The 17,513-nt window shown below is 38.8% G+C and overlaps 1 protein-coding gene across 1 annotated transcript in view; it reads left to right on the top strand.

Moving 5' to 3' along the window:
• The first annotated feature begins 1,417 nt into the window (after positions 1-1,417).
• LOC132529199 (NADH dehydrogenase [ubiquinone] 1 beta subcomplex subunit 3-like) overlaps positions 1,418-17,513 on the top strand; it is a 44,685-nt gene continuing 28,589 nt past the window's right edge. The window contains exons 1-2 of the mRNA XM_060165513.1: positions 1,418-1,454; positions 4,511-4,580. Coding sequence (XP_060021496.1) covers positions 1,418-1,454; positions 4,511-4,580 — 107 coding nt within the window. The remainder of the gene's footprint in view (positions 1,455-4,510; positions 4,581-17,513) is intronic.

Here is a 17,513-nt window from a genome sequence, read left to right as displayed (position 1 = left end):
CTAGCATGTACTATGTGCTGAGATGGGCCTTAGGATACAGTGATGAATGAGATGCAGGTCCTCCCCTCAAAGTGCTTAAATCTGGTAGGAAAGACAAATAAGAAAATAGATCATTTTAGTATGTTCTAGTAAATGCTAAGATTGGGATAAGCATCGAGTTCTGAGGAGCACAGAGCAGGACATCTCGGTTTATGAAAGAGTCTAGGGAGGCTTCCTGGAGGAAAAGAGGGTGGGGAAGGACCATGGGAAAGGCATTCTAGGCAATGCAAAGGCACAAAGGGATGAACCAGCACTGCGTGCGCTATCATACCTGAGGCCCAGCGGCCTCCCTGTTGCTGGTCCCTGCCCCTAGATCCATCCTCCATATTGTCACCTGAGTGGTCCTCTTAACACGCAAAAATACAAAGAAGGTGTCTCCATGATCAAGTTTCTTTAATGGCTCCCTGTCGCCTGCAGGAAAAATCCAGCTCCTCAACATAAACTGGGATGTCAGTCCCATTGTGCTTCACCTCAGCCTTCATGCTGACGCTGGTACAGTGCCCAATATGAAATATTTTTGGATGAACAGATAAATGACTAAAAGATTGAGTGAATGGTTAGCGAATTGCAGGGGGAAATGGATAAGGAAGGAATGAAAGAAATTTATTCCATTTTTATAGTCCCCAATCCTCTCAGGTACCATCCTCACAGGGTTTTGTCAGGTGTCTGAATATTGTCTGCACAGCCAAAAGTCAAAACTATTAATGAATAAAAATGCATTTTAAGTCATTTATTTATTTTGAACTCACTTCATTTTAGAGATGGCTTTAAGTGTCTGGAACACGATTGTTACTTTTTACTTTTGTTTTAAGCTTCTATTTCTTGAACTTACTGTATACTGTACTGTATTAGGCACTTTTCAGGCATTTATCTTAGTAAAAAGCCATAACCATGCAATGAAGAAGGTAGGTACTATGGTAACCTCATTTTCCAGATGAAAAAACTGAAAATTTAAGGAGGATAAGGGACAGGCAAAAATGTCACAGTTGATAAGTGGCAGAGCTGAAATTTGAACCCAGTGCTATTTGACTATAGCATCCATGTTCTTAATACTCTGGGTGTGCTGAACAAATTGACTTGGTCTAGACCCTCACATGGATCAGAGGAGAAAGGAGGAAGCAAGGCCATTTAGGTTATGATATGGGGATTGGCTCCCAAAGGGCCAGCAACCAGAGACCTAATCTCTACCGTTGCAAGCCCAGGCTCCATTCAAACCAGCATCAGCATTTACATGCAGGGAAATCTAATCCAGTGGCTGGGGGCGCAGGATAGAAGGCAGTCCAAACATAAGCTGTCCTCAAGTTCATACTAGTTCTTGGGTCACGGTTTCAAGGGGGCATATCTTTATGAAATGGCACCTCCAAAGTGAAGTGGGACTATGAGACAGGTTATGGCCAGCAGATATAGAGGAACAGGTAAGGGATAGGCAGGAATCAGTACTGTACTCCCCCATACATCATCAAGCCAACCTGGGATTCAAGGAACGGGAGCACAAGGCAGAAAACTGGTATGAGAGCCCAGTCCATGTAGACACCAAGTACATGGAGGCTGGCAAAGGGCTCATTTAATGGGCACCTGGGTGAATCCAAGTGTTTCCAAGACACCAAAATACCAGGCAGCAAGACTGATTCTAACCTCTGCCTGTTGGGGGTGTGTGGCATCTATTGGTCTCCCTGTCCTGGTCGGATGGTTTAGAGGACTGAGGAAAGTAGGGGATGACCATGAAGATTCTTGGCATTTTTAGAGGATCTCCCCAAAAGCCATGAAACATGACAGTGGGATTTCGGGCAGGTGTGGCAGATATCTGAGAGAGAAGAGAAGCACTGTTTGGCGTCCTTAAGTAAAACCGATACCAAAATCCTTATTTTATGAAAACCTTCTCTTACTTATATTTTTAACATTTAAGGGAACAATGACAAAAATCAGATGCATGTTAATACTTAACAGCCCTCCTTTCAACTGGTGCTTTATCCTAAGTGATGCTGGGCAAGTAGTAATCATTTACTAATATTTTTGGTGAAAAGGTTGATATTTTCATGTTGTATTATAAAAGTAATTAAATGTTAAAATAAAATACACATTATAATATATGGAGATTTAATACCAACCCTTACCAGCAAAAGATAATATTGTTTTATTTTCCTCAGAACAGAGTCTGACCTGTGCTATCTCTTCCCATGGAACTATTTTGCATAAACACTTAACTGAATGACAATACAAAGTTTAAGTATTTTGTCACCATCAACATTAGTAACAGCAATAACATTTATTAAAATCAATGTATAAATATATTATAAAATGCTACAAAAATAAGATGGATTAGTAGATCCATTGGAGGTATAATAGATTAATAGATATGTGACAGTGGAAGTAGAGTACAATGTTCATGGCAGAATCAAGGTGGTGGGTACATCGATGTTTACTTTAAAAGTCTTTCAATTATGCTGTATGTTTTAAAATTTTCATAATGGCATGTTGGGAAAAAGAATCAGTGGGAAGCAAAACAAAATAGTTCTATGATTTAAAAAAATTAATGCATGGGATTTCTTAAAATTGTTTTACCGGATATTTATTTTCTATAATTTAAGTAAAAATCAAAAACAATATCAAGAGGGCTTTCCTAATACTGACAATAAATAAAGTCAACACAACATGACTTTCAATGAGAAAAAAAGATATGTATGTGTTTATCTGAATTATATACATGTGAATGTATTTACCTGAATTATCTATAATATATATGCATATACATGCATATATATGTTTGTACGTGTGTACGTATGTATTAGAAGATGCAGAGAATGAAGACATGTTAAAGAATAAGAGAAAGGAACCATGAAAAACTGTAAAAACTTTAAACAGATCTGAAAGGTGAGGTCTATTTTAGATTAAAAAAGCAACCAAAAACAGTTCTGTCTAAAATATGCTGAAGAAAACCCAGGATGAATTGTTTGGTGACTATAACAGTGCAAGATGAATATGAATATGCATGTTCCATGTTTCTACTAGGGTCAGGGGGATTTAATGATTTCCCCCTCCCCTGGCTGTGAATCAGATTCACTGGTGGGACTCTGAAGAGTTCACTCCTCTAAAGCTTGGATTCAGTACGCCTGGGATGAGACTTGGGCATCTGTATTGTTTTTAATGCCAGAGGAGATTCCCATGCACAGCTGGTTTTGAGCACTATTTCCTTGCCCCCAAAGCTGCACCCAGCAAATTATTTCTTAGTCATGAGAGCAGCAGACCTATAAATTTCTCTTTAAATTATTAGTCCTCGCTGTTCTTTCCTCCCATTTCATTCAATTCTGTTAGTTGAAAGGATGTTATTTTCTCCAGGGCCCCAATAAACTGTCACTTCAAACTTGAAGAAAATACATTTAAAAGATCTAATCGTGGTCTTTTTTTTTTTTTTTTATTTTAAAGAGTTGAAGTAGAGAAGAGGAAGTTGGTCAAACAGGGCTTCCAAAGGGGAAATCAACACATAGGGAGAGGGGAGGAGAAGGGTCGTGCGGGTTCACAAACCCTGGGGAAACACTTTTCTCTTCTGTCCTTAGGAAGAACTCTTTAGAGATGTGAGGTGGAATATCAGCCGCTGGCCAGGCTCAGAAGAGCACGGGGTGATCACACATTGCGGCGTGCCCGCGAGAGCTCTGGTTTATGCCTACTGCGCCAGTGTAATTGTTAACAATGGCCCTTTTCACTCTTAAAAGTGCCCTGACTTTAGGCAATAAATTACAAGGTCACCCCAAGGTTAAGTAAGAGTGTTTTGAAGATCAGATTATAAATATAGACTTGGCAAGTTTCTTAACCTTTGAGCCTTTGCACCTTCATTTGTACCTAGAGAACGCTATCTTGAAGATTGTTTTGAGGGTTAAATCAAGGTGAAGTGCCTGGCTCCAGGGCTGGCACTGTGTGGGGCCTCACCAAGCAGCAGTGTTTCATCCCACGGCTTGAAATCCAGCCTCCCTTAAGTCAAATCAACACTCCATACCTCTGAGCACTGTGACTTGGAACAATTTTCTTGCCCTCTCAATTCCTCAGTTTCTTGTCTATAAAATAGATATAAGGAGAGTCCTTGCCTAGCAGAGTGTATCATAAAGATAAAATGAGTTAGAATATATATGGTGCCTTGAACAATACTTGGCACACAGCGGATACTCAATAAATGTAATATATTATTATTACTCCAAAGAAATTTAGATTTTTAATCTCACCTTGTTGATAAAATGACATCTCACTTAATTTGAAGGTGTCCTTTTATGGTACAAAAATATTAGGGTAAAACTAAGACTCATAAGCTGTTGGCTTCCATTTTGACCTTAGCCATTCTATTATTTTGCATTCATGAACTAGAGCTATTTTTTCTCCTTTGAAAATTTTGTTTGTGGTTTGTTTGTTTGTTTTCATGAGCACTCAGAATCTCTTCCAGTTTGTTCTCTTGATGTCACTATTGTCTTAATTCCCATTACAGGAGAGTGGGACCCCAGAGGGCTACATCTGGGCATGACCCTGCTGTCCCTGCCTTCTTCACCAGATGAAAGGTTGGGGAAGAAATAAAAGAGCATGGGCCATGTGTTAAACAGGTGACTGTGCCCAGAAAGTAAAGGGAAGTTGACAGCAAAGCACCCATTTCCACCAAAGCTTTCAGCCCAAAGGAGCTAGAAAGAAACACAGCATCTAGGTTATAGGGAGGAGAGAGTGGGAGGCTTAGAATTTTTCATGAAAACTTCCAAACTCAAAGTTCATAACTAAAATTTCTTTCTCTTTACGTGAGTAAAATAAGGTGGTAGGCTAATATCAGAGGTGGAGTAATATTCATTTATTCTATAGCTACATTTTTTCACTGCATGCATGGTCAAGTGGTAAACTAATAAAATTAAACATGGCAATGTTTAATTTGCCAAGAAAAAACTTTTTTTATACTGTTTTGTTAGCTCACACTGAACTATCAGTGTAGCTACTTCTACTGAATCAAAGAAACATGCCTAACTTATAACCAGTTTATTGGAAGGGCTGAACTCAGTGGGATACAAGCAGAAAGCAACTTTATTTTAAAAAATATTCTTTCAACCTGTTCTTCCTCACCCCTGGATGAAACCTTGGTCATTCTCAGAGAGTAAATCATGAGTTTCATTTTCAACACACATACACACACACACACACACACACACACACACACACACACACACACACACACACACACACACACACACACACACACTCCAGCCAGAGTAATATGAAAATTTCAAGCTCTCATCTAATTTAAAAACTCCTCCCTTTCCATGGCCTGGATCTGCTTTATGTTTGGAAACCTGTCAGAGGGAAAGTGGGGCACATACAGGATGTTAGTTGAAGTTCTACAACAGATAAATCCTGAAGTAACAGTGGTTTAGCATAATGGAAATTTAGTTTTTACTCATAAAATGTGGAATCAGCTGTGGTGTGTTTGGAGCAATGTGGTGCTGGCAAAAGGAGGGGGCTCTGCTCCACCTAGTCATTCAAGGATCTAATAAGATGTCTGAGGTTCAGCTACCTTCAGTAATGTAGTTTCCAAAAATTTCGCTGGTCTTACTTAGACTGGGTTTCCCGAGAAGCAGACGCTAAATAAGGATTTGACCAAAAGTAGTTTTTATTGGGGAGGCAATCACAAGCAATCTCTAAAGAGTAGAGAAGTGAGATACAGAAATAAGACAATAATGATTACACAAGTTATAACGGAGGGCAACTAGAACTTGATCCTGTTGGGAAACAGTACAGAATATGTACCTCAATGCTATCTCACCCAAGGAGAAGAAGGCTGGGGTATTTATCCACCAGCTCCAAACAGTCATTGGCTTAGGACTGTTCGCATACTGGGAGAGGTGCTGATTCTCTGGCATTTCCACTGCCATATATATGAGCAAAGAAGCCTCCAGTAGCTAGAGAAAGCCTTCAGGTAAAGAGACTCAAAAGTGCAGGCAGTTGAAATATAGATTAGTGTGCACTTAAATATTGAGGGCTAGTGGCACATGGGTAAGGCATTTATAGTGTGTGCCACAACCTGGATATCAACATCCAGCTGACACAAGCAGGGGAAGTGAAAACATGGAAGATTTATAGGAGGCCAGGGTAGCAAGTAACACACAACATTTTCATCCACATTCCACTGGGCAGAAATGAGTCACGTGCCCTCATATAGATGCAAAGGACATTGTCTTTGGAAAAGGTAACCTCATGGTGTGCAGTCACTTTCTTGAATGATATAGTTATGGAAAGAGAGCACAGTCCATGGTGGACTGCCAGCTGTCTCTCCCACACCTGACTGCTGCTTCTCCATTCATTCATCTTCTACTTTTCATCCCCCATTGACTTATCTGTACTTAGTTCCTTCAGGGTTGGACTTGGAGGAAAGAGATGAGATATGGGGAAAAAATTCCTTACTTGATTGGTTCAGCTGCAACCTGTCATTAGTGCTCTTTGGATGTGGCAACTGCCAAACATTGATTTTTTTTCTCCATAGGGTAACGCTGTGGGTTCTTTAGAGCTTGCGTTGCTGGTGAGCTCTTGTCTACAGTTTCCTTGATGTGGGCTGCAACTCCTCTGGTAGGTCTTATAACTCCCTCCAAGCCCCTGGTTGCTGGTAGTTCCCACTCTGTCGAGGTCACCTTGCACAAACCAGCAGTGTCTTGAGCAAAGGTCCTCTCAACTCAAGACAAACCACCCATGCCCCTTCCATGTGATCCATGTCAGGCTCACCAGCATCTGGACCATTCTCAACACTGCCCTGTCCTTGGCTCTGAAGAGCAGCTGGCTACAGATCACATGCCAAGCTCTTCACGCTTTTATGTTTTGCTTTGGCTTTTTGAAGTCAACCTCAACTGACCTAAGGAAGGGAAAGCTCACCTCTCCCTTCTCTTTTTATGGGAAAGTTAGGTGGAAACTCTCAGCACACTGACTACTCTCACCAAAGAGGACCTCCCTACCAGCTACTTCAGTATCTCAATGATGTTTTTCATCTTGTCTAATACAGTTTTATACAAGGTAGGGGAAGAACTTTTGTGGCATAACTCACTTTGGACCATGTTCTTTGCATGTTCAGCAGAGGTGGCTGGCCCTTCCTTTGGAATGTGGGAGAACATATCACCAGGTGTTTGCAGCCTTTGGGGTATCTGTGAAGCTCCAAGACAATGGGAAAACTTGTATTCAATATCCTGTTACACATGTTAAGGAATTTCTCCCAGCGTCTACATTTCTAGGACATCTTGGTGGCTACTATGGTCAATGAAGAGAACTCTGGGAATTATTAGGACTGTTCCTTAGATTTTAGGAAGGCAAGTTTCAAAAGCATAGGTATAATCTCACGGCAAGAGATCTGAAAGGGAGACATGGCTCAAGAGACATGTAAAGCTCTAAAATTAAAAAAAAAATTATTTGAACAATTGAAGCTCAAGTTTAAATGAAGAATAAAATGAAGATGGTGGGGAGTGGCATTTAAAGAGAGCCATATGGTCATGGAGTGGGGTGCCTCTCTGATGAACTCATGTTTGAAAAGAACATCTTCACATATACATACTTCACAACAGGGGCTTCACAATTTGAGCAAGCACAAATGCAAATGGGAGAAACAAATCTGTAAAAGTAGCTTTCAGAAAATTGAGGCACATCATGAACCAAGGTTTAAAAAAATGCTAAAGAAAAAAAGTGAAATGATTTTTTAAAGCTACATTTGGAAGATAAAAGAAGTAAGGGAGGACTACAACTACTGTTTAGGGGAGATAGCACCCTGTTAACAAATAACAGAATAAAGGCCAAAAGGCTGTACTGCTTATTTTATTTTATGTTATTTTACCCAGAAGAATTGTTTTTCAACTGAAAAAGTGCAGTAAAAGCATTTTGGGGAGAAAACTGAAGACCATAATAGACGGCAAGATTGTAAAGGAAGACAAGACTCAGTTGCCTTAAATGAGTTACACTTTCCAAGTCTAGGGCAATTATATCTTCAAATACACAAGAACATACAAATATGACTACAGAACTACTCTTAGGGGCTGTGGAGAAACTCCCAGGAAGCTAACCCATTATAGGGCCTTTGCTCCTGGTTTACTCCCTCTGCTTGGAGTATTTGTGCCCCAAACATCCCTATTCATCTGAATATGAGTACTCCCACCTGGGGGCTCAGCTGAGTGAGCAGTTTCTCCAGGAAGTCTTTCCTGGCCTCCGGGGCCACTATAGATGCCCTTCCCTGAGCTCTCTCATGGCACTGCCCTCAAAAGACTCATCACCTGACCCTGCCTATAAATTATCTGTAAGAGGATGTTGCCTTTCTCCTCGTTGCATCACTTGGGCTTGGAGTAGTGCCAGGGACTATGTTAAGTGCTCAGGAAGTATTTCTTTAACTACTGAATCGACTGCATTACTGTATCCTTCTTGATCCTTTCTCACAGAAGAGTTTGCCTGCTCTGAGGCCAAAGCTAAACAGCTCATTTTGTCTGTGTGTGGAGTGATTGTTGTCTGAGTGGCAGAATACAGAGATACCTCGGTGTACAAATCCATACTGTGCAGAAGAAATTCTTTCTTAGGTTCCAAGCTACAGCAGTGATATCTGAACAATATCCAAACACTACGCTCTCAATATGCCAACAAGCAACATGCCACAATAACTTCCCCTAACCCAGCACTTACAGTGTGACAGGACTTATGCTAAAGATTTCTCCTAACAGTCCCGAAAGGTCTGCCCCATTTTATGGTTGAGGGAATAGGTTCTGAAAAGTAAAGCATCTTGCCCAGGACCATACGGAGGATAAATGAGAAAAGTGGTATTCAACCTCAGATCTGCTTAATACACAACCATGTATAGTGTTTTAGAGCTGAAAAAACAGAATAGCACAACCAGGGACTTATAAAAGCAGAAATTTATTTCCTCACATTCAGAATGCTAGAAGTCCCAACTCAAGGTGTTAGCAGGACCATGTCCCCTCTAAGGCTCTGGGTAGAGTCCTTCCTTCCCTCTTCCCAGCTTCTAGTGGAGGCTTATAGCTGCACCACTCCAATCTCTGCCTTCTTCATCACATAGCTGTCTTCCTGTGTGTCTGCCTCCACATCATCTTACCTCCTTTTACAAAGACACTAGTCATATTGGATTAGGGATTGCCCTAATGACCTCATCTTAACTAATTACATCTGAAATGACCCTATTTCCTAATAAGGTCGCATTTTGAGGTAATGGGGGTTAGGACTTCAACGTACGTTTTTGGTGAACCCTGTTCAATCCATAACATGCCTGCATACCATTACACTGCCTCTCTGAGAAATGTGAGAGTGGTGGAAGCCTTGAGAGCACAAATTATTCTGGACAGAATAGCACAACAAAGTAGAGAGCAAATCCTAAAAATCACACTGAAACACCAGCTGCATTATTTCTACTTTCTGTTACAAAGTTTTACTCAATAAAATATGTTCTTTAAACTATGACCATCTTAACAGAGATGCTACTGCCATGATGAAGTTTAACAGAAGCAAAGCCTTACACTCAATAAAATGTTTATTTTTACATTAGGGATTTGACTTTACTATAGACAAAAAAGGTTACTTTGACCAATGTTGGGAGAGAAAGCAGACAAGCAAGTCAGGTTTTGTGCAGCTGTTTAAGTTTAACCAAAGGGTTATGTAGTACTGATTGCAAACAGTGGTAGAGAAAGGCAGCTCTCTACATACAATTTGTGCTTCCTCTTCTAGAATGTGGAGTTGTCACTCAACCATGGATTATGTTACTACTTCTTACCAGTGGAATGTGAGCTGAAGTGCTGTGTGTCACTTTTAGGTTGCATGATCTCATTTCCCAACCATTGGTTGGAGGTGAGGACAGCAAGACTCTAGGGGCATAAGATGGAAGGAATCTGAGGCCCTGGATTGAATTACTGTGTAAAGGAAAACTGCCCAGCAACCAGGGCACTCAGTGGACCATTATGTTAGGTAGGTATAACTGACAGGTTAGGGTTTACATGTTGCAGTAGGTGATGCTATCCTAGTTAATACAGAGAGCTTCCCCTTAACATAGAGTGCTCTTACAACAAAAATCAAATTACATTGGCTTGGAGGTCAAGTGTAGGCAGTGAGGAAAGATAACACAGGCTGGAAAAAGTGGAAGTCAATACTATACAGACGCAAAATATTTGCTAAATTGCCACCTGTCATAACTCAGACAGACTATATGCTTACTGAGCCTGTGTCTTCAGGAGAAGTGGTTGGAAAGAGTATTAATGCACGGCACCTTTTCTTGCTGCTTTTAGCAAGGTATATCAGAACAAACAGAAAACAATCTTATGCAAAAATTGGCTGATTTGAAATCACAGTTGGAAATCACAAGGATGAAAAAGCTAAATCCTCTAGCATCTAAGAAGTAAAAAACTGAATAATAAAATCTTTGCGAAACAGAGGACTATTAAGAATCCGAAGTTAAATAAAGTGATTCAGTCCTGTGGCAAATATCAGCATAAGGCTATTAAAGTCCCACCCAAGCCTATTCTTTCAAATGCGTCCAAAGCAGACACCATTAAGTTGGAAAATAGGGACATGGGGAGAGGAAACAGTCATATGTTTAAGTCATATGACCTTTAGGAATGAATTTGGGATGTGAGTCTTGATACATGGGACTGAATGGAAACAAATAGATCAAAGTTCTACTATGTTTCTGAGGGAGCTTTGCTGCCAAAGAAACCGCTACAATAGTCCAGTCATTATCCAAGTCTTAAAACCCTTGGAACCTCAAAATTCCATGGGCAAAATAATAAGCAGTGAAAACTCTAGAAACCTTTTGGATAATTCCTAAATCCCACTTCAGATGGGCTGTGGAGAATATCAGGGGGGAAAAAAAGAATTTTTCAGAAAATGAAACCAGGCTCCACAGAGAACAAAGGAGCATTTCTCCCAGAGACAGAGTAAGGTTCTAATCTAGAAACTCCCCGCCCCTTCAAGCTGGCTCCTAAATCCTTTTGACACATCCCCATTATTTTTTTTAATGATGTTCTGCTTTTTCTGGTTCATCTTGTACTTTTCCTGTCACAGCTCTAGAATCAGACATTATTCCAAGGAGCTCAACTTCCTCTTTGTGGGCAATGGCATTTAGTAACCAAAATAGGTGTGCTCACTGCTATTGAGATGTCTTTATTTCTGGGCTCTTTCTGCAGACAACCTGGGGTACTGAGGGGGTGAGAGATACACAAACATATATTTCTTTATTTTTATCTATTTACATTTATCTTAAAATCCATGAGTTTATGCTAATACCTCCAATTGCAGTCCAACTCCGGATGCTTCAATCTTCTCTCTATCCATACTGTAGCTCTTATTCAAAGTGAAAAAAACTGGTTCTCATTTCCTCAGTATATTTACTCATTTGTTCAATCTCAATTTTACAGTTTCAAATTGCTAACCCATACTACTGTAAAAAAAAAAAAACTAATTGGAATTCATATCTGTTTATAATTCTTTTTATCTTCAGTCTGATAAAACATAAAAATTCAATGTGTGTATTAGAAGGTCACTTGGTTATTCATTTTCTCCACTCAGTATGATTTTGTTACTAATATGAAATTTGTTTCTGTTTATATTCCATTTTGAAGAGGTTTTTTCACATTCTTGTTGATGTGATTAGACAATATTTTTAAGTATGTTCTGAAAGTCAAAATCACATAAAAAGGCATACTCAGAAATGTAACTCCATCTCTCTCATCACCTCCTCCACTCGCTTCCCATCACTCATATAGGTAAGCAATTTCACTATTCTAGTTTGTCCCTCACATGTTTCTTTTTACGGATTCACGTTGAATAAACTATGATATATCCTACAGTTAAGTACCATGTGAGTGTATAAAATAATGAGGAATATCTTTATGAACTGATATGGAATGATTTCTATGGCATATTATGAAGTGAAAAATGCAAAGTGCAAAAGAATAATAGTTCTTAATAAGATAATAAACTATAGTATGTTAACCTAATAATAGAATATAGTATGTTAACTTTAGTGTAAGGCAAATAAAAATATACATGTTCCTGCAAAGAGAAATATAAGAAGGGTAAACCAGAAACTAATGAGATTGATTTTCATAAAGAGAGCCTTTTGTCTTAAAATCGATTTTTTCTACTTTTAATATAGACACCTCACCTTATTTTTGTTAGTATTAGCTTTGTATATCTTTCCCCATCTTTAAGTTTCACCATTTCTGTCTGTGCCAACCACAACAGTGCACTGCTCAAATCTTCTTTCAACAGAGGTCGTTGACTGATGACCTCCAGTTGCCACACTTTCAAATCCACCGCAATTTTCCCACCAAGGACATGCTTCACCTGGGATGCTCTCAGCCAAGGACTGAGAACAGTGGGGGTAGTAGAGACTGGCCATTGAAGCCCAATATGGGATCACTCTAATGGTCCTTCTTTGCTATGGACTCCATTGGTCTGGCTTTCTCAGAACTGTGCTGCTGTCTGGGGCTCTTACTATCCAATTCTTCTTTTCCCCCTCTTCCCTTTTACAGGTGTCAGACCTGCCTCACTGTTTGAAGGTTCTCTCCTCATACTCCTACTCCCTTTCTCTAAATCTTCCACAGGCATTTTCCCCAATAAATCTCTTGCAAATCTGACCCCTTCCTTGTATTGGCTTCTTAGGAAACTTTGACAGTGTAGGAACATGCTGTGTCCCTTGTAAAACAATTTATATCTGAATTTTTAAACCCAATATAGCATTCTTTTAACTGGCTATCATGGTTTTATTATATTCCTTATGATAATTAATACAGTTAGACACGTTTATAACCTTTTCCATGTTGATTTCTACACATTGTGCTTTTGATGGATTTGATTTTTCCCTTTTATCTGTCTACGGTTAGGAAATTGTACCTTCTATCTCCATTTGTTTCACTTTATGTTTCCAGTGGTTCACCAAATCCATGTTTAATTTAAGGTCTAAAATTAAACACTACTTTATCCTGTTTCCCAAGTAATGCAAGAATCTTGAAACACTTTAAATCTTCTCACTCCCACTCCACTCCCAGTTTACATACTGTTCCTGTCCAGTACTTAGGTTTGCATTTTAACCTGTCAAATTAACATGGAAAGTTTATTTTAGATTTATCTATATTCATGTTCTTTGTTCAACCTTTTTCCTTCCAACCCAGACATTACTTTCTTTCTTCCCAGAGTACATATTTCATCAGGTGTTCTCATATAGGTCTGATGATGATAAAACTCAGCTTTTGTTTTCTGAAAATATATTTCTTTCACCTTCACTCTTACAAGAGAGTTTTGATGGGCATACTATTCTAGGCTGACAGTCATTTTCTCTCAACATTTTGAAGACATTATTCAACTGGCTCCTGGCTCCCACTGCTGCTATAAAGTTTGCTGTTGGTCTAATTGTTGCTCCCTTGTGATGATCGCTCTTTTCTCTCTGGCTGTTCTTCACTTTTGAGAATAATCCATTTCATTATGATGTGTCTGGATGTGCACTTCTTCTTATTTATCCTGAGTAATTCTCTTGAGATTCATAGCCATAATCCCTTCAAATGTTCCTCTTCTTTATTTCATCTTCTTTCTCCGAGATTAGATACATTGGACATTATTATTCTATATTCCATAGATCTTACCTTTTTTAAAATATATTTCGTATCTTTGTCTCATTGTGCCATATTCTGGATAATTTCTTCTGATTTTTTTTAGTTCACTAGTTTCACCATTGTTATAATTTGCAGGTTAACTTTTCCCCTGCGTTATTTTTTATTTTAACAAATATTCATTTATAGCATTCTACTTTTCTATAAAAAATTTTTCTGTTGCTTGTTCATATTCATGATTTTATCTTTTAACTATTCCATAAGCTTCAAAATCTGAAGTTCTTAGAGGTCTAAGTATGTTATATGTGGTTTCCATTGAATATTCCCTAAGGTGCCTTGATTCCATGTGAGCTTGGCGATCCTGTATTGCAACCTCCTATTTGTCTTAATAAGTGGGAACCCTGGAGGCCTGACATGGATATATTTTCTACTGTAGAGTGTATGTGTCTATTTCTGCCAGAAGCCAGAAGATGCTACCAATTTGGAACAACTTTAACTCCCTTTTAGAATCTTATGCTAATGAAGAATCTCATTTTTTTACTAATTGATATAGATTTTACCTTTATTTTTTATTTCTTCTTTGATATGAAGGTTACCCAGGAATATATTTATTTCCAACTATTAGAGATTTTCTTAGTCACTTTAAAAATATTTATTTCTAACTTTACTGAATACGATCAGAACTGTGGCCTGTAATATATATGCTGAAACTTTCATTAAAATTTTCTTTATGGCCAAGTAAATGTCCAGTTTTTATCAAAGCTTTGTCAACATAGTAACAAATGCACTGTCACATATTTGAGTTTCTTGTTGTCAATATAGTCTATGTTGTTACTTATTTGGAGGTGTTAGAGCTAATGTTGAATGAGATACATTTAAGTCTGCTGTTATAATTGCATTTTTGTCATGCACTCCTTGCATTTGTAACTTTTTGCAGTATATATTTATCTTGTTAGATTGTTTTGTGGCATATAATTTGATGACTAGTGCATCTTATTCACAGGAGTGCTTTTTAAATCTTTCTGCATGTGTATCTGTGTGTGTGTGTAAACTGTCTTGAATTATGTAAATATTTCCATTCCTATCTCTCATAATCAGATGCAAATTTCCCTACATGTTTGAAAATAAGACATCAAATATCACTCTCTGCTTCTCCCTCAACGCTCCTATGAGACTTTTTAAGAATAACTTAATTTTCCCCTTCTTTCCCAATGACCAACTCCTGGGTTTGCTTAAGTTGCTTAATTGTTATAGTTCTATGCTAGTATCGGAATTTTCCTTGAAGCTTTTCCCTCAAAACTTAAGAGTTCTTACTTAGCACTAACATTACACTCCCAGATAGTCTGTCATTATCTATGTGGTTTAATTGAGTTTCATTGTTCACTACTGGGCCTACCCTCAATATTTGTGGGACCAAGACAAGAGGACAAATGAATGTCCACACGCCTCAGTATAAATATTTGAAAGTTCATGTATAAATCAAGTTAACAAACTATTAAATAAAATATGCTGTGTGATCCAATGTTGGAAATATATACCCGTAAAATGACAAAATCAGAAAGTATAGGCAGAGCTATGGTTTTTAAAAACCAAAAGTAAGGAATTTCCTAGCAGTTCAGTGGTTAGGACTCTGCGCTCTCACTGCTGAAGGCCTGGGTTCAATCCCTGGTCAGGGAACTAAGATCCCACAAGCTGCATGTGTGGCCAATAAATAAATAAAAGCCAAGGGTTAACAAACCATAAAAAGCAACTGAATCCAATTATTGCCTATGTCTGAGGGTTCCGTTGATGAACTAGTGATGCTTATAAAATAAAAACACACAGGGCTTCTCTGGTGGCGCAGTGGTTGAGAGTCCGCCTGCCGATGCAGGGGACACAGGTTCGTGCCCCAGTCCGGGAAGATCCCACATGCCGCGGAGTGGCTGGGCCCGTGAGCCATGGCCTCTGAGCGTTCCCGTCCGGAGCCTGTGCTCCGCAACGGGAGAGGCCACAACAGTGAGAGTCCCGTGTACCGCAAAAAAAAAAAAAAAAATTAAAATTTTTATATTGTGTTTTCAAACAAATCCTTCAAATATATTTAATCTATTAAAATTAAAAATAAAATGTAATTTGTAATTAATAAAAAATTTGAATCAAGCTTATTTTATTTTTATTAAAATTTTTTTTTTATTTTTAACATCTTTATTGTAGTATAACTGCTTTACAATGGTGTGTTAGTTTCTGCTTTATAGCAAAGTGAATCAGCTATACATATCCCCATATTTCCTCCCTCTTGCGTCTCCCTCCCACCCTCCCTATCCCACCCCTCTAGGTGGTCACAAAGCACAGAGCTGATCTCCCTGTGCTATGCGGCTGCTTCCCACTCAAGCTTATTTTTAAAAGGCTGAATTTTGATATAATTTTAAACATTTAAGAAATCTTACTCTTTTACAAAGATAAAAGTATTCTCTATTTTAGTATTCAGTTTTCATCTAGTATCAATGATTTCAGTATATATGCTTTATTCATGTTGTATCTAATCTACATATATGCAAATTTAGAAGTATTTTGCATTATTAATACTGTAAAATATTCCTCAGCCTCAATATGCAACTGTTGCAAATAGCATGCTAATTTTTTAGTACCTACAGAGCCAGGAATTGGAACAGAAGAGAAGCAAGAAAAAATAACCCTCAGTACTAGTGAAAAATGATACTTCAACATGGAAGAAATACTGCATTCATGTTATCTCAGAGGAAAGTCTGATAAATTAATTACAATATTTTTTCCCCACCTACTGTGTTACTCATATCCTCCATGCCCTGGAAGAGCTCTAGAGAAGCATGTCCCTGAACTATGCTCATCTCAAGAGTGGATATTTACAGCTGGTTTGCCAGCTATGAGCACTAGCTCTAGACACCTAGGGGTATCTAGATCTAGGGCTATCCAAATGTTCTTCAGTAAATTTATTTTAGTCTGTCTGTGATCTAAGGCAGCGGTCCCCAACCTTTTTGGCACCAGGAACTGGTTTCGAGGAAGTCAATTTTTCCATGGACCGGGGGTAGAGGGGTGGTTCAGGCAGCAATGTGAGTGACAGGGAGCAACAGATGAAGCTTCACTCGCTCGCCTGCCGCTCACCTCCTGCTGTGAGGCCCCGGTTCCTAACAGGCCGCAGACTGGTACCGGTCTCTGGCCCAGGTGTTGGGGACCCCTTATCTAAGGGCTCCTGTAAAGCTTGGGGCCTAGGTGAGGTCCCTCTCATTTGGGTCTAAGATGAAGGAGGTCTCTATTTCCTCCCTTCTTCATATTCCCTTAAGATAAAGAACATGCATTTTTCAAAATTCTTCAGATGGGGTATGTGGATACACTCCCTGAATTCTTGTATAGCCACAGATGTCTGGTGACAGCACCAGGACAAAGGACAACTGGCTGGGTACAGAATCTCTGAATTTAGCTTTTTGCTGCTGTTCATTTTCTTCTGTCTTCTGACTTGCAGCTTTGAGATAATCTAATAATAATTGCAATATTAGTATTATTGCTACTGTGTGCCAGGTGCAGTTCTAGGTACTGTATATCAATTAACTACTGGTTAATTTAATGCTCACAAAATTTTATGCATTAAGTACCATCACTATCACTATTCTATATGAGCAAACAAATACAGTTAATTTAATCAAGGTCACATAAATGGAGGAACTAAAAATCAAAACTAGACTGTGTATCTCAAGTCATCGTTCTTAGCCTCTATGACACACTGTCCTTACTAAAAACTGTTTCTTTTTCTTTTGGGAGGTGTCTTATTTTTTCTGTCTGGAAGCATGAAAATTTTTCTTTTCATGCTTGTAGTTCAAGAATTTTACTACAATATGCCCAGGTATGTTTTCTGTTTTGCTTTGTTTTTCTCTT

The sequence above is a fragment of the Lagenorhynchus albirostris genome, chromosome 11, assembly GCF_949774975.1.
Source record: "Lagenorhynchus albirostris chromosome 11, mLagAlb1.1, whole genome shotgun sequence".
Classification (NCBI taxonomy): Eukaryota; Metazoa; Chordata; class Mammalia; order Artiodactyla; family Delphinidae; genus Lagenorhynchus; species Lagenorhynchus albirostris.
Note: the sequence above shows the minus strand (reverse complement) of the source record. Positions and strands in the feature narration are given on the sequence as shown.